Here is a 22,765-nt window from a genome sequence, read left to right as displayed (position 1 = left end):
ATATTACAGTATTTCCCACATTTTTTTATATTCACTATTTTGGTCATTAGGAAAAATAATTTGAAACAACCTAGTCATAACCACAGAAATGCAAAGTGATTTGGATGTCTCTGTCAAAAAGTGAATGAATATTTATCAAAGTCTTGAAAAATGTTCATTGTACTAGGACAACAGCAAAACAATGTTGTAGATGAAGAACTGGGTAAATCTGCACTAAGAATGAAGGGGAGGAGCTCCAAAATACAATGAAGCTTCAATATTTACTCACACTTTCAGGAGTGAGTCTTTCCCTATATCAAAAATCGGTCCTGAAATGTTTTAGTTTGTTTACCTTTGATTCTTGATTAAATTGTGGACATATTATCTCTAAACACATCAGAAAGCCACAGCATTAGTAAAGAAAAAAAAACTAATATACAAAAGTAATTTGCATTTTCCTACACTAACAAATCATTTGAAAAGAAAACTTTAAAATTCTTTGACAATGGCATCAAAATAAATAAAATCCTTAGGAATAAATTTAAAGAAGAAGATGAGAGATCTCCATATTAAAAACTAAAAGACACTGATGAAAGAAACGAAAGTTACAAATAAATGGAAAGGTAGCCTATCTTCATGGATTGGAAGAACATTACAGTAACTGTGCTGCCCAAAATGACCTATAGATTTGATGCAATCCCTACCAAGATTCCAAAAGCATTTTAGAAAAAGCAAACCTAAAAATTGTATAAAAACAAACCAAAAAAAATCCCAAATAGCCAAATGAATTTTGAAAAAGAATAATTGGAGGCATCATACTTCCTGATTTCAAATGATATTACCAAAAAAAAAAAAAAAAAACCACTATGGCACAGGCAGGAAAATGAAGAGGCCAATAGAACAAAATAGAGAGCCCAGAAATAAGCCCACGCATAGACAACTAATCTTTGACAATGGTGCTCTACAATGGAGAAAGGAGAGCATCTTCGATAAATGGCTTAGAGAAAAACAGATATCCTTGTGCGATAGGATATTGGACCCTTATCTCATACATATAAAATTAACTCAAAAGGAATTATACTCAAATCTAAGATTGAAAACCATAAAATTCCTCGAAGAAAGCACAGGGTGGAAACTCCTTCACACTGTTCTTAGCTAAGATTTTTGAGATATGATCCCAAAAGCAAACAAATCAAAGAAACAAAATCCACCAAATAAACAAAAATGTGGAACTACATCAAACTAAAAACCTTCTCAGAGCAAAAGAAACAACCAACAAAATGAAAAAGCAACTTACAGAATAGGAGAAAATATTTGCGTGCCATTATGTGTGATAAAGCATTAATATCATCCAAAATATACAAACTCACATAACTTAATAGCAAGGGAACCACAAAGAATTCAACTAAAAATGGGTAAAGAACCTGAATAGATTTTTTTTCCCCAAATGGCCATCAGCAAAATACAAATCAAAACCACAATAAGATAGCAACTCACATACGTTATGATGACTATTATCAAAAAGACAAGAAAGAAATGTTGGTGAAGATTAGGAGACAAGGGAACACAAAAACACTGTTGATAGGATTGTGCATTGGTACAGCCATTATGGACAACAATATGGAAATTCTTAATTAAAAACCACAAAACCCAAAAACCCATTCCTGGGTAAATATCTGAAGAAAATAAAATTAGTATGTCTAAGAGATATCTGTACACATATGTTCACTGCAACATTACTTACAATAATCAAGGAATGCAACCAAAGTAAATGTCTACTAAGGAACAAATGGATGAAGAAAATCTACATGTACACATGGAATATGATTCAGTCTTGTAAAAGAAGGAAATCATGTCCTTGTGACAATGTACCAACTAGACACTGTGCTAAGTAAAATAAGCCAGACAGAGAAAGGCAAAAAATGTATGAACTCCTTTATTGGTGGACTCTAAAAAACAGTTGAACTCATGAAAGCAGAAAGTAGAATGGTGGTTGCTAAGGGAAGAGTTTTGGGTGAAATGAGGTGATGTTGGCTAAAACATACAAACTTTCTTTTATGGAGTGGATACTAATGACATCTAATATACAGCACCGTGATCTATAATACAAATAAGAGAAAGGAGGAAGAAAAATAGTTGATAACATTGTATTGTTTACTTAAAATCTGCTCAGAGAAGATCTTAAGTGGCCTCACCCCCTCACCTACACACACACTTACACACACACACGCACACACACACACAAAGAGCAACTATAGATGATGCTAGGTGGCTTGATTAACTTGATTGTGGTAATTGTGGTAAATGATTATATCAAGCAACTTGGATATTTTTACTTGTCAATTACATTTCAACAAATCTGAGAAATAAATGAAAGAAAAACTGAAAAGAATCTTAAGGAAAATTCATTGGTATTTCCTATACCCCAGTGACAATTCCCACCAATCTACTAAGGATCCAGAGAAGAGTGAAATGCTACTCCATATACATTGTTAAATATAGTCAGACAATATTATCCTCTCATTTATTTACTGTTCAGAAAAGAAATAATTTTCTAATGGTAAAATTCTATTGTATTGAAATAGTTTATGATATTGATATATTTAAACTTGACTGTATTTAACAGAACCAAATGTAACTATCCAGGAGAACAATTATTAGTATCAGTATTTAAAATTTTATCATTTAAAGTATATTCAGCTATGTGGAATTTGTCATATCAAAATAAATATTCACGAGATATAAAAGTTAAAAATAAACTTATTAACATTGTTTAACCTGCCTTCCTTCATATGTACTAAACTCAGATACAAAGAGATTTGAGGAAAATGACTTTTAAAACAAATTTAGTGAAAGTAAGAGAAGAAAGGTAGGGATGAATCAACTAAGGAAGAAACAAGGGAGAAAAGTAGGGAGAAGGAAAGAAGAAAGTGAAAAGATAAGAAGGGAAGAGCAGAAAAGACATCAGGTGCTCCTTACCTTTGTTGAACAAGTCCCAATACTCATCAACCTGCTTCTGGGTTGGGTAATGGCCACAGTCTCTAAAGTACTTAAGGAGATCACTTCTTTCTAATCCCTGCCAATCTTCTCTCTTGGCAAACTTTGTTTCATAGTCTGAAAGTCCAAAAAGGTAAAAGAAAATGAGTTCTTTATAAATGATACCAAGTGCAAGCCGCCTCGAAGGTTCATCTGGATTTGAAATGACTTTGACCCCAGCTTTATTTTCCTATCTGCTGACATGCTTCCAGGATTCAAGAAGCCTGATGGCCTTGAGAGCTTGTTTGGAGGTTCTAGCAGGGGAGCGCAGCTACCCACATACCCTTGACCGAAGAACGGTCCTCCTCTATCAGGGAAGGTCGTCCTCTTACACCAAGCGCAAGCGCGCAGCTTTGGGAAGGACACACATGGAGCGGTGAGGGAGGATGGGGACACCAGCCAGATGAATGGATAAAAAAAAATGTGGCATTTATACACAATGGAATATTAGTCAGCACTAAAAAAATAACAAGATCATGGCATTTGCAGGGGAATGGATGGCATTAGAGCAGATTATGCCAAGTGAAGTTAGCCAATCCCTAAAAAACAAATGCCGAATGTCTTCTCTGATATAAGGAGGTGACTCAAAACAGAGTAGGGAGGAAGAGAATGAGAAGAAGATTACCACTAAACAGGGAAGAGAGGTGGGAGGGAATGGGAGGGAGAAGGGGAATTGCATGGAAGATGGAAGGAGACCCTCATCGTTATACAAAATATATATATGATGGTGTGAGGGGGAAGGAAAAAAGAGAGAGAGAGAAATGTGTCACAGTAGATTGGGTAGAGAGAAGTGATGGGAGGGGAGGGCAGGGGAGGGGGGATAGGAAGGACAGCAGAATACAACAGACACTAGCTAGTATGGCAGTATGTATATACGTGGCTGCATAACCATGTGATCCTGCAATCTGTACACGTGGAAAAATGAGAATTCATATCCCATTTGAATCAAATGTATGATATGTCAAGATCATTGTATTGTCTTGAGCAACTAATAAAAAAAGAGCCTGATGGCAAAGGGACAGAGGCAGTGCACCCCTAGCTGGCACTGCATGGTTGTGAAACTCAGACTGGACTCCCCAAATAAAACAGGGGTTCCTAGATTCTGGTTTCATGACCCTACCTCTATCAATGCTTGAACTACATCATAAAACATAGCTATATAAAAGTTTTATTTTCAAAGAAGATGTATTCATTGTACATATTACTGGGATTCAGTGTGATATCCTAATACAAGCACATGCTAATCAAATCTCACCTCCGTTTATCCACCCTCCAACTCCCTTTCCCAACTTCCAGTAATCATTATTCTATATTCAGGTTGACGTTTTTTAAGTTCCACATAGGAAGAGGCCATTAGTACTTGACCTTCAGTATCTGTCATTTCATTAAACATAATGTCCTTCAGTTCCACCCATTTTTCTGTAAATGACAGGATTTCATCCTTCTTTATGGCTGAATAACACTACATGTATATATACACATTATGTGTGTGTGCATATCATATCCATAAACATATATACATATACACACAATGTGTGCATGTGTACACACACACACACACACACACACACACACACACACATATATATATATATATATATATATATATATATATATATTGCATATTCTTTGCTCATTCAGGGGTTGATGGGCATCTAGGCTGATTTTACATCTTAGCTCTTATGAATAGTGGCATTATAAACATAGGTGTGTAAGTATCTCTTTTATATGCTGATTTTATTCCCTTTGGATTTACACACCGAAGTGGAATAGCTGGATCACATTGTAGATCTAATTTTAGTTTTGTGAGCAAGCTCCATACTGTTCTCCATAATTGCTGTACTAATTTACATTCCCATAAACAGTGAACTAGAGTTCCTTTTTTTCACATCCATGCCAGCATTGTCAAAATTTCTTGGAAGTCTGACACCTGTTGATCCATTTCAGTATTCATTATTTATTAAAAGTCCTTTAATTGTTCACCTCTCTCTGTCTCCCCACTCACATCCTAACTGCATAAATTGCTGATTCCAGTTTGTACTGCTTATTCTATTTCTGATTTAGCCCCTAATTGGGAGCAATGTCTACTTTTTCTCACTGACTTCCTAAGTTCCTACTTCCTACTTTATGGTACTTTGCCCATCTGCACCCCCAGTTCCAGGCTACCATCAAAAACCACTCAGTTGGGCCACCTGTCACAGATCTCCTGTACTTGACATTAGACAGGAGTTAGATAATGACCAAGAGAACTGATGCATACATTTTGTAAGTAAAGTTCTCCATAAACATTTTTTTCCTTTCAAAAATGTGATTTTGATGATTTTGACAATAGCCAATTTATGGAATCAGCCTAGGTACCCATCAAAAGATGGCTGAATAAAGAAAAGGTCGTCTATATACACAACGGAATTCTATTCAACCATAAAGAAGAATGAAATTATGGCGTTTGCTGGATGAAACTGGAGAACACCATGCTAAGCGAAATGAACCAGACTCAGAAAGTCAATGGTCAAATGTTTTCTCTCATATGTGGAGGGCAGAGACAGAGAGACAGGGGTGGGGACGGGATTTTAAAAAAATAAATTTTATTCAAATAGAGCGGAGAATAATAAGAGTACAGAAAAGGGATTAAGAGGGAAGAGGGAGGGGAAGGCATAAGGAAATAGTGGGGAAAAAAATAAACCAAAGTATGCTATGAATGAATCCCATATATTATATAATTACATATAATTATAATATACTAATTTAAATAATAATAGAAGGGAGATCAGTACAGCAAGAGGATGAGGGAAGGAGGAGAGGAGGGAAAGGGAAGGTACTGGGGAATGAGTCTGATCAAATTATGTGATGTGCATGTACGACTAGGGCATAATGAATCCTACAGTTATGTATAATTATAAGTACCAATAAAAAATATTTTTAAAAGGTGATATTGAGTCTCCACTCTAAAATATGTTTGATTAACCCCATAAAGCAGAATGTTGTCCGTATTGACAGTAAGACAGGGACTGCCTGAAGCAGATCTAGCTTTGAAGTAAGGTCTCCCAATGAGAAGAGGCATCAGAGTAGTTTCTAACAGGACTATATCATCCTGGCACTCAACCATATGGATTTCAATTTTATAGTCATTCATTCATTCACTGGTTCATTCATTGAGGGAGATAGTGATGAGATATCAACAAATTCAAGAAATAGTTAGTATTTAGAAATATTAAGTAATTCCCTGATATGAGTAGCTAGATTTGGAGAAATATGAGTAGTAGATATGAGTAGTAGATTTGGAAAAATCTTAAAACCCAGCAGCAAAATAAACAAATTTATACTTTTTACATCTATGCATCTCTCTCTCTTGGCAAATAAAGTAAAGCAGTTGCTTTTGATGCCACATGAATATCTTCTTCTCTATTACTTTCCTGTGCATTTTGACTTAACTTGGAAGTGCCAGCATCTGCATTTCATTGCCCAGGACTTTATTCTGCCCACCTGTGCAGGAAGCAAGACATACCAAGGAGTTAAGACCCCCACTGGACTGGCCCTCAATTCCTGACTAGGGAGCAGGGAAGAAACTGTGGACAAAAACTTGAAGCAAGTTGGCTCTACTGTTTTCTTGAGTTCCCTTAATAATGCATTCTGTTTTGAATTCTGTCCCTTTCCTGTCTCACCTCTCCATTCCACTAACGCATCTTCTGGGATCAACTCCCGATATATTTGCACTTGAAATCCTCAGTTTTGGGATCTTAATCTGGAGAAACCCAAACTACATGTAAGACACAAAGAATGTTACTTTTCATTTTTATTTTTTGCTTATGTAAACATATTTCTCCTTTAAAAAAGTATATGTATCTTTAGGTTATGTTTCCTTGAACTAATCAGTTTTAGATGTTTCTCATAAGATCAGAGTGATGCACATATTAACATTATGGCTTTGTGACTAAATAAAGAGATCACAGTGTCCCTAGCTTGCAAAGGATGCCCTACAAGCAAACCTTCAGCAAAACACTAGCAGAATAAATATGCCAGACTAGTAGAACCATGGTTTAATATAAAACTTAAATCATGGAAGTTAATGAAACTTTCAAAGGACTAAAAGATGCTTAAAAATGTACAGGGAGATTTGTCAAATATCATCACCCAATTACCAGTCAATACACAGAGAAAGGTCAGAGAAATTTTTCTAGGAACAGGAAGACAAAAAGAACTCGTAAATTCTGTGGATGCTACAGTTACTTTAACATTCCATGTAAATGGATACATCTGTTGGTAATTCTTTAAATTATTCAGCTAGCTAACTAACCCTATTTTACTGTTCAGATCCTGTGTTGGGCAGAGAACCATCTGTTTTAACTGAGCTCCTTTATTCTTTGTGTCTTGTGAGCCTATTCTCAACACAAGTACAAGAGTGGTGTGTTCAACATAAGCTGCACCATAGTTCTTTGTCCAAAATCTTCCAACGGATTCCCAGCTCTCTTAGGGTAAACTACAAGGGCCTATGAAGTGTGATATGACCTGAGCTCCCCACTACTTCTCCAATCCCATATAGATCTGCTCACACTCACAAACTCAATTCCACATAAAAGCAGTCTCCTGACTTCCTCCCAAACCAGCAAGCCTGCAACTGAAAGTTTTTGTACTTGCAGTTCCTCTGCCTAGAACACGGTTCCTCCTCCATCTGTCCACTTGGACCACCTCTTACTTTTTAAGGACTTTTTACTCAAAGAGTTCTCCACTAGAAGTCTGATCAGGGTCCAGGATAGAAAACAGACACTACATTAGTTTTTTGTTTATCCCTTCCAAACTAAGAGGTTATTTTAAGATGAAAAAAATATTGAAATCTCCACTTACAAATCAAGGAGGAGAAGCCACAGAAAGAAGGTAAAACGAAGAAAAATAAGCAAGGTTCTATAAGGTTAAAAATGAATTTGTGACAGAGGTTTGGGTACCAAGCTAAAATGGCATAAAATAGCAGGACCCTTATGGGAATGGTATATGATTTGGAGGTCAGCAGGAAAACTAAAGTGGAGGGGTAAAGAGAGGTCAGTGTACCACTGTCAAGTCCTAGTGTGTATTTTGATAAATATTATAAAATCAGTATATACATATTAGATGATAGAATATAAAGCTACTATACATAAAAGATAAGAATCTCTTACTGAGTTTTATACTAGTGGGTGGAGAGTTTAGGAGTGAAGGTCTTCAACTCTGAGTGCTTGTGGCTGGAACATCTGTCTCTAACTTCTTCCTTCCTCAACTTCTAGCCACAGGAAAGGAATTGTTCTAATCCAAAGAGTTCTGACAATTTATAAATATCTTTTGGCAAATAATTTTATCATGACTAATAAACTTAATGAAAACGATCCTTTACCAAGTTTCTTGAGCCCTTCTGATAAACCAGGCATTCGTTAAATAGTGGCATTTATTGAAAAATTTGTAGTCCCTGTCTTCATGAAATTTACAGTACTTAATGTGAAATAAACATTTTATAACTAGCTGAGATGGCCAAACATATAATACTTTTTGTCTTATAAATCCATAAAATGATATAAATTAAATATAATTTATTTTCATAATTGATTTTTTGTTATTCGAGAAACTAATAATCTATTCAGATCTAATAATCAATCCTAGTCCTCAGCAATACTTGATTCATTTATTATAAATAGAAATCATGATCTCTGAAAGCTGAGCTACACATTGCAGAGCCAGGGATAGATTGCCAACACTAACAAGCAATGTGTGGTTTTGTCCACTCAGTATCCACTGACTATTCCTCTGCTATCAATATTTAATTTTCATTTACACAGCAATCCCTCCTTCAGTGGACACAGCCTCTGGGCAACTCTCAAGCAAGGTTGACCCTCCCACTGCAAAGAGTCAGAAATATGACTCAGGCCAAACCAATCTTTTGAGGTCTCCCTGGATTTGAATTTAAAGCCTTGGAACAACAACAACAACAAAAATTCTTTAAATGAGCTAGGTGCTATGGCACATGCCTGTAATCCCAGAGGTTTGGAAGGCTGAGTCAGGAGGATTGTGAGTTCAAAGCCAGCCTCAGCAACAGCAAGGTGCTGAGCAGCTCAGAGAGACTCTGTCTTTAAATAAAATACAAAATAGGGTTGGGGATGTGGTACAGTGGTCGAGTGCCCCTGAGTTCAATCCTTGGTACCTGCCCCCCCCCCCGAAAGGAATTCTTTAAATGATATAAGCTGATATGTCTCCCAGGGACAAGTAAAAATTTTTCTTTCCTGTTCCTTCCATCTCTCTATAGCACCTCTGATTCATATTCCATCTGATCTAATTCTTCAGTTCTCTTTCTGATAATCTCCCTTTCAATATCCTTGGATTTTTTTTTTTTTTTTTTTTTTTTTTTTTTTTTTTGCTTAGCCAGAATGAGCTTTTTGTTCCTTATCAACAGAGGATCATAATGAATCAATCCAATTATATAAATATACCACCTTAAAATGCAAATAGCTTTCAGGAATATAAAATATGGCTTACCTTTGGTTACTAAAGGTAATTATACATAAAATTTCAATGGTTAAACAATTCCAAACCTAAAATCCAACAAGAAATGACTGTGTCACTTACATTTTTTTCTGTCCATCCATTCCTCTAGCTCTGAAAAGTTTATAATTTGTCTTGTCCTCCGGAGACCAAGTCGACACCTTACACGGTGGATTAATCCCCGATACATGTTAATAACTTCTTTCAAATTTGGTCCATGATACAAAGCCTATAAATAATACAAACAGTATGGTTATTTATACTTAATTTGATCTACCCTTTTTGTCTAATTTATTTCACCCAATTTCTTAGACTTTGGCTGTATTGACTGTTGATTCCTGTGCTGGTTGAATAGATGCACTCTGGACTGAGATGATCTCCCTGAAGATCAGAGCTCCTCCCTGAGTTCTTGCCCTCAGATAGTCCTACTTCCTACAGAACAGAGGTTTCAATGACATCTACTTTCATAGATGCTTCCTATTTTGCTGTCCATATTTCTATAATATGTATCACATTCAACTAGAAAGATAAATAAAGTTTTATTAAGGGGCTATGTCTGTGGCTCAGTGGTAGAGCATTTGCTTGGCATGTGTGGGGCACTGGGTTTGATTCTCAGCACCACATAAAAATGAATAAATAAAATAAAGGTATATAAAAACTTTTATTAAGGAATTATTCTATAATGGATAATTATTTCCTGAGCTGTCAACTCTGGGTGCTCAATTCTATTTCTTTTCTTTGAAAACTATTCATTCATGTCCTTTACTTAGTCTTGGCTGGGCTCTTACAGGTTTTCTCTGATTTCTTAAAACTTTGAATATTAAAGAAATTATACCTTTCCTACATATGTGTTAATTTTTTAATTAAGTTACCTGTGACTATATCACTCTTCCATATATGCATTTTACACATTTTACTATAAGTTTTTTTTAAATTAAGCTTTAAAAATTCATTTCAAGTTTCTTTCTTTTCTAAACAGCCAGTTCCATTTTATTTAAAATTCATTTTTTTTACATTTTATAGATCATTAATTTCTCTATTAATTCCTTCCTTTTTAGTTTCCTATTCTTGACTTCTTGAATTACAGATTTAATTCATTTATTTTTTCATTATTTCATTGTTCTAGAATGTACTAAAATTTCTAAACTTTCCTTAGTAGCTTTCCTTTGATGTGCTTTGTATACCATCTTATAAAAGAAAAGATTAAAGTGGAAAAACTTTAAATAAGTTTTCAAGGCCTCATACCTAGTTAGTTGCAATATTAGTTTCAAAACCAGAATAGAAATACTCAAGAACCTACATTTTCATCTATATCCTATATTCCTGTTAATTTAATTGAACTTTGTGTTTTTTGCCTATTTTGTGATTTTTTGTTTCTTTTTTTAGTTCATTTCTTTATACATTTGATTCTACCGTGCTATTTTCTTTTTACTATTATTCGTTGAAGGTTGTAGTTATCATTTTATTTTTCTTCACCTTTGATAGATTTTCTGATTCTTCTCTGAAAATTTTAAATACTATATTCAAACCTACACTTCTTACTACATCATTATTGACAAAATAATATTTCTTGTTTGCCTAACTACAAACATTATTTAGCATAATTTCACTATCTGCCTCTTCTTCCATCAGATTGTAGATTCTGAACATTTGCTAGTGTTTTTCAACATTCAAGTAACATTTTCCAATGTTTATGTTTAATCTACCTTTTGTTCAAAGAGTCTTGTCCTTTTAAAATAATAATGATGATGATAAATTGGTTGTATTTTGGGGCATTTCCCACCATATGAATCCTAACGGGAAGCAGAACCCATTTCCTACAATTTTGAAGCCAAAGGCAGATGCTCATGACCCATCCCTTTACTGTTGCTTTGATATAAACATGGGACAAAATGTCATTCACTATCTGCACCAACCCTGGACCTTGAATCAAAAGTAATAAAGCTTTCACAAGGAAAACATTGGGAAACATATTTGTGTGGCAAATGAATTGTGGCTGCAATATCCATTTTCTAAGGGCAGCATTTCTGGAGACAGGGATAACTTGGGTTCAGTGTCTGCATCAGACCTCATAGGATTTAGTGAAGTGACAGCAGTACTAGACACAGCCCTTTGGGTTACATGGCTTTGCTAAGTGCCCCACAGAACCTAAGCCTTCTTTGTGTTATCTGCATAACAGATACTGAGCTTAGGCCCAATATACAGTAATTATCATCAAATTTTTAATAAAATTTCCATCAAACTTTTTATCATAAAATATACATTACTGAATAAATGAACATAATTTTCTAGGTAGCTAGAAGCCAATATATTTATGTAGTAAAATTATATAATGCTACCTATTCCACAGAGTTCCTGAATAGATTTAAGTATTTTGTTATTACATCTAGAGTTATTATTTGGGGGGGGGGGGTGGATAATGAGATGCAATCCATACTTCATCAAAATTTCAAAAGATTCTATAACCTCCAAAATATTAAAGACATTGACCTATGCATAGGATATTGGTATAGTAACCATAAAGCTCAGATTTTCCATTGTTGTTCCAATTTTATTTATTTAACAAATGGTATTCCAAGCCAATTTCAAAAATTATTTCTTACTGCAACCATCATCCATTCAAATGTGCTGGAATTTCAGTATCTTTGGCCAACAGCAACTGGATGTAACACATGGGATTAAAATTCAAAAATTTTAATTATAAATATTCAGAGTAAAATAGTGAACTCTTAGAGTTATTACTTTGAGGAAATTATTTTGTTTTGTGTTTTTATGATTTTTTAAACATCATTAACACACTCAAACACATGCAAACAAAACAGAGATTTTGAAAAGAAAAGGACAATTTGAGTTATGCTGAGTGTTAAATAGAGCTCTCTCCATACTCTTCTTGTGTATGATTGGTAAGGTAATTCAATACTGCTTCATTATTTCCAAATGAACCCAAACTGAGAGCATCTCACAAGAAATACTGGAAATCATATAGTCTCTAGAGTGATCTTAAAGTGACATTATAGCAGACACTGTCCAAAGCAAAAATGTTTGTAGTAGCAGCCACGTAATAAGATGATGGAAGTCTCCCAGTGGAAAGATTGCCACCGTGCTAACAATTATCCAGTGATTTTCTGTGCAGCCTCTAGAGCAGAAAGCCTCTTAAGAATTCCCCCGATAGCATCCCTTCACGTAGGCACAGTCCTGGAAACACCACTGATTGAATCACAGGACTGTCCCACTAGCAATTTGACAGTAGACAAAACAACTTTAACCATATCAACAAAGCAGTCATCCAATTTTATATAAAGTACCATGCCAGTGATGGAATTTAAAAAAAAAAAATCAGTGATCACAAACAAATTTTATAACCAAATAAAAGTCAATAATCTAGTTCATATTGGATTTGTTCCTCTAAAAGTACTTACCATTCTTTTCATCTCCAATTCTATCTCAACATAGAAATTCATTATATTCTTTGTCACTTTCTCTTTTTAATCTCATCCTGGGCCCATTCTTGCTCACTAAGTTTTCTAGAGCTATTGTTGCCCCAGAAATTAGGAATGACCATAGTTCTGCCTGATACTAGGAAATGCTATAAATTATGCTGCATACATCAAAACTATGCTGAAAGAACCTTAAAGATATATCTTGTTAGAATGCCATGATAAACTTCTACAACTATAATCTGTCCAATCAATTCACCCACTCCATAGATATTTGTTGAGTGCTTCCCATACATTAATCATGATACTATACATTTGAAAATAGTAGGAAACAGTAGCAAACAAGACAGATTGTTGTCCTCATAGAGTTTACAATGTATTTCACCAAAACAGAACATAAACATACAAAAACAAGAAGTGAAATAAGAAAAATGGCAGGTAATAAGTGCACATAGTTAAAGTGAGACACTGTATATAATACATCAAGACAGTGTACGGTGATTGATAGGAATACAAAAATAAAGGGTATGTGCTCCCCAAAATTCATGTAAAATATACTGCCCATGACAGACACGTATGAGACCATTACACTGAAGAGAACTGTGCATTATAATGACCAAGAAGAATGGAGAGATCAGCTCTGCTTGATGGATCAGGGAGAATGTCTAACTGCATATACTTACAATGATCTTGAAAAATAAATCAGGAGTTCATATGAAGATATGGGTGGAAGAGTATTCCAGACCAAGGTAACAGCATAAAACCCAGAGATTATTACCCATACTAATATTTAGAAGTTTGCTAGAACACTGGGACTATGTGAATAAGAGCCATGTATTGAAGTTGGACAGAGGCACGAGCCATAACAAGCAGATCCTACATATTATGTTAGAAAGTTCACTCTACTATAATCAGTACAGGGGAGGGCATAAGAAGGGAGTGTTTTAAATGCAGTGTGTAGCAGAAGATGAGATGGGAAAACATACATGGCAAGGGGTCACTGAGACTACTGCTCTTCACCATGTAAGTTTACATGATGGAAGCTTTGGCAAGAAACACACAAAATAAGAGAGAATAAGAAATGTGGCTGGGCTGGGGAGGAAGCTAAGTGGTCAAATGCTTGCCTAGCAAGAATGAGGCCCTGGACAAGTGAGGTTCTGGGTGCGCTTCCTAGCACTGCTGGAAAAAAATAACGTTATGAAAATCATAACCAATTGGATATAGGAATACAGAAGTTGAAAGGATTGAAGAGAATTCCAGGTTTATGGCTTGGACAAGGGATGAGAGAAGATATGAACACAGGTAGCAGAGGAGAGGAAGTGCTGTGTGGAGGAAGAAAATGAGTTCTTTGAAGTGTGTGGAATGTAACTTAATATGGATCTTTCAGGCAGGCAATTTAATACCTGGGTCTAGAGCCCGAGAGAAAGGTTCAAGATATGTCTTTAAATTGGTTTAGACAGCAACTGGCCATGGCTACTGGAGTTGAAACAGGTGATTCCAAATGCAAAATAAGCACAGCCTTTGGAGTCAGACAGACATAGGTTTGAATCCTAGCTCTGTAATTTACCAGCTGCTTGACTTTGAGCAAATGACTTAACTTCTCTAAGCTTCCATTATTTCACTTATATAACAAATACAGCACCTATCTGCATTAACATGTTCAATCACCAGAACTACATATGTCTATTATGTGTACAAACTAATACATGTGTAAATTTATACCCAGAGATAAGCAGATGAACTACTTCTAACAGTGTCACTGTGCTATTGATATAAGACAGATGAGGCTGGACACCCAAGGAATTTTCAGAAAGCAGGTTTATTTAAGCTACAGCTATTCAGACCAACTAATGCCTAAAAATATCTGAACCCCAAATCTTGAAATTCTTTTAGATTTATACTCAGTGGGGTAGCTACATGACAGTGGGTACAGTACATAACAGTTACTCTTATGTCCCATATTCTTAGGCTAGACAGAGGTTTCACAAGTTGTTACCAAGAAAAACGAAAATAGTAACCTTTGCTCAGCAAGTTTTCTTGAGGCAGAGTCTATGACACCATCTCATAGTAAACCTGGCTTTTACAAGAAAGAGGAGGCTTTAAACCACAATGAGCTCCCTGCAGAAACCCTGCTGACATTCTTTGTAATGATCTTGTTGACTAGGAGAGAAGTTTATGTGTTATTATTATGGCAGGGGTCTTTTTGGTAGGGGTACCCGGTGGCTACATCACTCTCAGGACAAATGTGTTCAGGGGGGGCCACCTGAAAGTCCATTCTAGAAGACTCCTCCCAGAGAGAAAGGAATTAAAATTCACCTCTTATCTCATTTTCTCTTTATAGTTTGTCACCAAGCTTTAGCCTTCCAGGCAAGGACATTTTACATCTCTCAAAGGTTTGCCAAGATGCATGCAGCCAGGTTCTTTTGCATTTACCCAGCCAAAAGAATTCCTCATAGTTTATTTTAGGAGTCAAAGCCAGGAGAGCTGTCTATAAAAGTTGTCCACATAGATACTGGGAGGGAGGGCATAGTTCTTTTTAAATGTAATATTTGTGTACTGCAAAAAAATACCCAGAAGTGTGGGAAGTGAAAGTTCCTCTGAAGAGAAAATAAATAGCAAAGAAGAAACAATATTAGTGCAAAGACAGTTTATACTGTTTTAAGAGTAAGTGGTCTCAGAACTGTTAAGGATAAGTGGGGCCTTTTGTTCAAGAGTATCTGATTTGGCACAATCTGAAGCTGTCACCAGAGCAGATTATTCATAACATTTTCCTAATCAAAAATATGTAGACAGAACACTACTTAGAAAAATTATAGACCTATTGACCAGATGACTAAGGATTTTAGAACACAGTATAAAATCTCATGCATGTCTTACCTTGGACATTAGTCTTTGAAATCTCTTGCGTTCAAGCCACCCCCTGACATGAGCCTGCATGAGGGTGACCATGTCAATGATGTTTTTGGTAACGAAGAGTTTGCTTTTTACTTGGAATACCTGGAAGATTTCTATGTGTGGTCCAATTCTTTTAACTTTATTTTCCAATTTATCACTTTTTTTAACAACAACTTTTACCCTAAAAATAAAATATGAAACTTTTTTAGAAATAACAAGAAAAATAAACCCTTCTACAGTCTTAAATTCTATCAATGACAAATGCATTGAAATAGGAAATGGATTAAAATTTGCACATAAATTTCAATACATGATATCACTTGCATATATCAATAAAGTTCTCAAAGAAGGTTGAATATCCTAGAATTAATATCCCATGCATAAAGTTAACCTTTTGAAGAAAAGAAATCCAAAAGAAAGTGAATCTGTCAAAGTTTATTCACGACTATGCAAAAGAGAATACCTTGATAGGGTAGATTTAGTCCACATAATTTCCCCATCCCTGCAAATTGACCTATGGATCTTTATTTTAAACTAAAAACTACTTTAAAATTATTAGTTACTTGGCATTAATACTCTGCTATCCAAATATTATCTGAAAAGTAGTTTGATCCAAACGTTCTCCACTGAAAAGGACTATCATGTGGTGGTGGTAGTGGCAGGAGGGTCATGGGTTGTGGGATTAACACAGGGAAGAATCATACTAGAAACCATGAGCCCTACAGTACTGATTTGGACAACCCTTGGAGTCAAGATAAATGTGAGAAAACTGAGGACTGTCTACCATGAACAAACTAACTGTAACCTTGTAACTTTGCTTTTAATTTTTTTCCCTTTGTATACCTATTTTTCATATGGTGGTCAGTCTTCCTAAATCCAAAATCTCATTCCCTCGTAATTCTTAGCATGTAAAGATGCATCCTGGTTCTGTATGTCTCTGATAGCTAGAGTTCCACAGAGATCCATAGGTCAATTTGCCCACTAGAGCTGGGTGTTAACCCAGAAGTATACCTCCAAACATACACCTCCAAATTACAGGCCCAATTCTACTAAATCCCAGAGTAAATCTTTAACTCAAGTCAACTCAGTTTTGCATTATTTTCCCTCCTAGTTTATTTTGATTTCTGCATTAATCGGGTTCTTGAACAAGTCTTATTTTGCTTTGTTTTTTATACAGCTATTATTTTTCTTTCCTTGTAACAAAAATGTTGGGAGTCTGATTTTGATCGTTTAACCCAGATATCACAAATCTTTGCTAGGTAGTAGAGAGCAGAGAATCTTAGTTGTCTATTTTCCTTTATCTTTACTGTAGTTTGTCTTGAAGCTTGTGGTATCTTCTGATATGCTCTGTATTATGTCATCTTAATAACAGTATAGTACCATTCTTGAACACCAGTTTTAATATCATTCAGCAATAATTTTGTAGAAAAGTAGAATGTAAATCATCTCCAGATCAATAAATGTTCAAAAGCAGTATTCACTGGAGATTCTTTTTGATTTCCTGAACTTCCTTATCCTAAGCAGTCACAGCCAACCAGTGAGATTTGCTGAGACACAAATCATGTTTGGTAAAGAGGTAGAAGTGAGGCTGCTAGTTATCTTTGTGTCTCTGTGTGTAAATGAAATTAGGTCTTTCCCCTTTTTGCAAAAGGAAGTTAGCCCTGTGAAAGTGTTTTCGTATTTGTAGTTCTTTTGTCTCCGTGGTTGGTTCTTTGCCTCATGCTGTCTTGAGAAAACTTTTGGAGATGCATAAATCAAAAATATATCATCTCATACATTGGAAGGAAGGACAGCTGCCTCAATAAAATAGAAAAAAAGGCTACCAGAATAAGTGAAGAAAAATGCTACAGTTTGAGTATGTCCTCCAGAAATTTTGTGTGCTAAAAATTTAATCCTGAGATGATATGTTGATGGTATTTGCAGGTGAGATCTATGGGAAGTGGTTAGGATTAGGTAAAGGCATGAGTGTGGAATCCCTATACCCACACCCTCTATAGCATGAGTAGCTTTATAATAACAGAAGAGAAATGCAATGCATCATGCTTGCTCTGTCGTCTTGCCATATGATGTCCTCTGCCATATTTTGATGCAATTAATAGGCCCCTACCAGATGATAGCACCACACGATAGACTTCCCAGCACCCAGAACTGTGTGAAATAAATGTATTTTATTTACAAAGACATATATCCCACCTGTGGTATTTGAGTATCACAATAGAAAGTGACAAAAAGTGATGGATGTGTTTTATCTGGTTTTTTTTCCTTCTTTTTTAAACAACAGGACTAAGACCAAAAGGAAGCAAAGTTTGATGTTTATTTAAGACTGATTTTTAAATTTGTTCTAATTAGTTATACATGATGGCAGATTACTTTTCACAAATAGAGCACAACTTTTCATTTCTCTGGTTGGACTAAGGAGAGCTTTGCTTGGTTAATATAATAGTTTTTCTAAATAGGGCTCAATGTGTGAGGTAAAGTAGGAATGCATATATAATGGAAATGATTGCTTCTGGCTTGTCCAATACTGGAAGACCTAACTATGAAATCTAAGAGAATCTGAGGTGACAATTTTTCTCCTTTCTCTCAGAAGAAATAAGGGTTTTTTGTGGAAATATTAAAAGGAACCAGGACAGGAAAAAAATGAGGGGAAGTTTCATGTTCTCACAAGAAGAGGTCAATAACTCTTGAAGAGCTTGGTGTGGTGCCGGGGTGGGACATAATGTATAACATTGAAGCATCAGCTCCAGGTCACTTGGGCTCTGCTGTCTCCTGAGCTGCCACAGTTGGCACCAAGTTCTTAATCATCTGCTCAGGAGTGTGTGTGTTTATGAGAAAAACAAAAGGGGATACAGAGAATGAAATTAGTCATTTTGATTAAAATTGTAGTTGATATGAGTGATTGGAACTCTGTTATGCAAAAGAATTATGAAGAAATGCAAATATGTTTACAAAATCATAGATGTGTCTTGTCTACTTTTTAACACTTGAAAGAATGTTTATCTTAGGCCCTAAACATACAGACTTTGATCAATAGCACATCTCTAGATGGTTGGAAGTTAAACAAAAGACAAGTTTGAGGCTGTATAGAACTTAGAGAAGGCTTGTTGAAAAAAGTGAGTTGTATTTACAAATAATGGGTTGGAAAAGAAGCTGTGAAATATATTAAATATTGACAAATGTGAATTTTACTAACTTAAGCATAAAATAGAGAAACGATTGTGAACACTTAATTATATAATACAGGTAGGATACCAAGAAAAAAACAAAATTAGAATTTTAAATCCTTACTATTATACTGACAAAGTGATTTTTTAAATATCTTTCTTCTTAAATATATGTGACTGTAGACAAACTGATTTTTTAAGACATAGTCTGCTCTTAATTGGGCAAAGGAAAAGTTATTCTGTGTTTTCAACATATTTTGACTAGATAACAAAAAGCTCCTTATATTGATAAAAATATTCCTTTTATCAATGCTTGTGAAGTTTTTCTTTTCCATTTTTGTGATTGATTTCTCACAAAACGTGGTGTTTTCATATTTAATGTTACTTGCACCTCTGTGACTTTGTTTTACCCTGAAGGTACCTACGACTCCACTCATATTTTGTTCCCTCTGACAGTTCTTTCCAACATATTTTCCCCCAAATCAAGTCCCAATTGAAAATAAAACTGCTACAATATCTTTTTAACCTTTCTTTTGGGTGTCCCAGCTGGTTCCAGGAACATACGAAAGATTATCTTCTTTGTTATAAAAAAGGAGAGATGTTAGAAATAGCAAGGTATGTTTTACATGCTTGTTATACAAATATTATATGCATGATTTCATAGGAAGCCAAAGGTAAATCCCATATATTGACATCTATATTGCTTACTTCTTCATATTTGGTCCTAACCAGAATTTCCAAAACCTGCTAGCTTTTAACTTAAAATTCTCAGACATCCAGTTTTTCAAAACATGGTCCAAATAAGCATATAGTTTAAACATTTTGAGCCTTCCACTTTACCTAACATATATTAGCCATCAGTCAGACAACCCTAGGGGCTCCATAACAGACCTCAAGCCACCACAGTCCTACAGAGCTCTTTGACCCAGAGACCTCCACACCCAACCTGTTGCTGAGTGATATCAGCTATGCTCATAGGACCCCTCTCTGGTTCCCCTCTCCTATGGAGTTCCCTTAACCTTTCCCATTCTGGGTAGTGGCTCCACATCACTGTTTCTGGAAGGCCTCTGCTATAAGAGACTTCTCTCATGCAAACCAGCCCATGTGTTGCCCAAATAAAGCGTGTATTGTGTGCTACTACTACTTTGTGGTCATGTCTTTTCTTTGATCAGCTCCAAGATCCTTGAACTTACTCCAATGGTCCATATTTTAATCTAAATCAACACTATACTGTTGATGTCTTATTTATCAAAGTCCAAAACATGAAAAGAATTGACTAATCAAAGAAAATGTCTGCCCCCTATGTTAAATACATAACAACTAACACATTATTAATATAAGGACATTAGAAATAGGCTATTGTAATTGATTGCACTGATGGCAAATGAATACCTCCAATGTGACCTTGCAGGTCTTCCCATCAAGAGATGAGGTTTATTTACCCACTGTGTTAGCTTTCCCTTGTTGTGACAAAACACCTGAGATAAACAACTTGAAAGGAAGAAGGTTTATTTTGGCTTATGGTTTCAGTCCCTGAGCACTAGGCCTCAATTGCTTTGGGGCTGTGCTAATGCAGTACACCACGGTGGAGGAAAGCAATTATTCTCATGGCAGAAGGGAAGCAAAGAGAAAGAGAGAGGAAAGGGCCAGGGTTCTAATAGCTCCTTCAAGGGCATGCCCCACAAAGACCTAACTTCCTCCATTAGTTCCCACCTCCTAACAGTTCCACTGGTGACCAAGCCTAAAGCATATGAGCCTTTTGGGAAGACATCTAAGATCCAAACCATAATACCCACCCTATAAATCTGTGCTGATCTGTGAATTGTCTTGGCCAATAAAATCCAATGGAAATAACAGTGTGCCAGTTCTGAGCATGTGTCTCAAGTGCCCTGGTTCCATTTTTTAAAAGAATTTTATTTTCACAATATCTTTATTCCATTTATTTATTTTTATGTGGTGCTGAGGATCAAACCCAGGACTTTACCTGTGCTAGGCAAGCACTCTACCACTGAGCTATAGCCCCAGCCCACATAGATCCATTTTTAGAACCTGACATCTCCATGAGAACCAATCTGGCCTTCAAAGGAAGCTACATGAAGAAACGATAAGTTGCAGCCACCCAAATAAACCCAGATGACACCAGCTGGGTCTGGGCTAAAGCCTCACAAGATACAGTAGTTATTATAAGTAACCAGGTTTTGTGATGTTATTATGGCAATAGTTGTCAAATTGATTTTTTAAAGATTTTACTTTAGAGGCAAATTATCACTGTCAAGCAGTAACACTCACGATGAACACTTTCCAAAGGATAAAATTTTAAGACCTTGAGTTTTGTCAATGCCCTCAGGGTCCATAATATGTTTTTATTTCAAAGTGGTCAATGACTAAATCCTTATGGAATGAATATTTACATTCTCAAAAGAGGACTGCATTCCTCTCCACTCTGAGATTGCTGGTTATTACACTAAGTCATCCTAAATATTTTTATGTGGTTCAGTCATCTCACCAGCAGGTGGTTTCTGCCTCTCCCTCACTTGCCTAAAGACCCTGCAATATGTTACAGGTCATAAACTTTGTTTTCTGAAAGAAACAACAAAAGAGTGTAGCCTTAGGGGAAAATGCATTGTCTTAATAATTTATTGTAGAAAGAAAAAACTTAGAGAAAGAGCCTTCTCAGTTTAAACTCGTATCATAACCGCAAACCTGCTAGACAAGCAAAAGAACCGAAACAGGGTCTCACAACTTCTTTCATCCAGAAACAGTATCATGTTTAGTCTGCTAAATCCAAGAATGCAGAATAAGAATTAATTATCTAGGGCTGAATAATTAATTTGTGACTAATGTTCATTTTCTTATAAAAATATAATACTCTTGCTTCAAATCTATTTATACACTACCGTTTGTGTCTTTATTTGTTCAAGCCTGAATGAAATATCTTTTAAATGGCATAAAAATGGTTCCAACTACCTGTCAGTACTGAGGGAAAAAATAATTCTGTGAGTAAACTTTTAACTGGATTAAAGGTTAATAAATCATCAGAAATAATGTCAACAGGAATTAATTCATGCTCACTTATTTTATTCATAAAATAATAAATATATATAATGTCTTTACCAAGTTCATTACATACATATTTGTTTATAAAGTTTTAATAATAATATTTTTTCTACCATGATATAATTGTAAACTCTAATTAGTATCCATTTCCCATGCTTAAGGTAGTATATTTAACTGCAAGTCATTAAACTCAGTATGATGGCCCCATTAATGATACAGATTCTTTTATGTAAAATGATTCTCACAAAGTTCTACTAGAAAACCAGTCTATCTCCTACATTGCTATAGAATTCTCCACCTAAAAGAATGTTACTTCCTGACAAATAAGGCATATTAGGAAATTAGTGCATATTAAAAAGAGAAAGGGGATACGTTTACTACTGTATATAATGTAGGTAAAACCTGAGGTAGGAAAACTGGACGATTACTAATTCCTAACATCAGCAGAAGAACTGACAAGGGCAATAAAAATCTCTGCCACATAAAATCATTTTAAAAGAATATGACATGAGGAGATTTGTCAATCTTCTAGACAGAAGTTATTGATGCCTTTATACCATATGATGCTAGTTTTGCTAATCATACAATATGGATATCTATGTTTTAATTTGTACCTTATTCCATACGTTAATGAAATTGGTCCACCAAATATTATTAAATCAAAAGTTACTGGACATAGGTATGCAGTCATAACCA

General features: G+C 35.4%; 1 protein-coding gene across 1 annotated transcript in view; it reads right to left on the bottom strand.

Moving 5' to 3' along the window:
• Iqcm (IQ motif containing M) overlaps positions 1-22,765 on the bottom strand; it is a 320,965-nt gene that overhangs the window by 153,470 nt on the left and 144,730 nt on the right. Inside the window, exons 10-12 of the mRNA XM_071614029.1 lie at positions 15,831-16,029; positions 9,601-9,745; positions 2,959-3,093 (exon numbers count right to left, since the gene is read on the bottom strand). Of these exons, the coding sequence (XP_071470130.1) occupies positions 2,959-3,093; positions 9,601-9,745; positions 15,831-16,029 (479 nt within the window). The remainder of the gene's footprint in view (positions 1-2,958; positions 3,094-9,600; positions 9,746-15,830; positions 16,030-22,765) is intronic.

This window comes from Marmota flaviventris, chromosome 7 (genome assembly GCF_047511675.1).
Source record: "Marmota flaviventris isolate mMarFla1 chromosome 7, mMarFla1.hap1, whole genome shotgun sequence".
NCBI lineage: Eukaryota > Metazoa > Chordata > Mammalia > Rodentia > Sciuridae > Marmota > Marmota flaviventris.
Note: the sequence above shows the minus strand (reverse complement) of the source record. Positions and strands in the feature narration are given on the sequence as shown.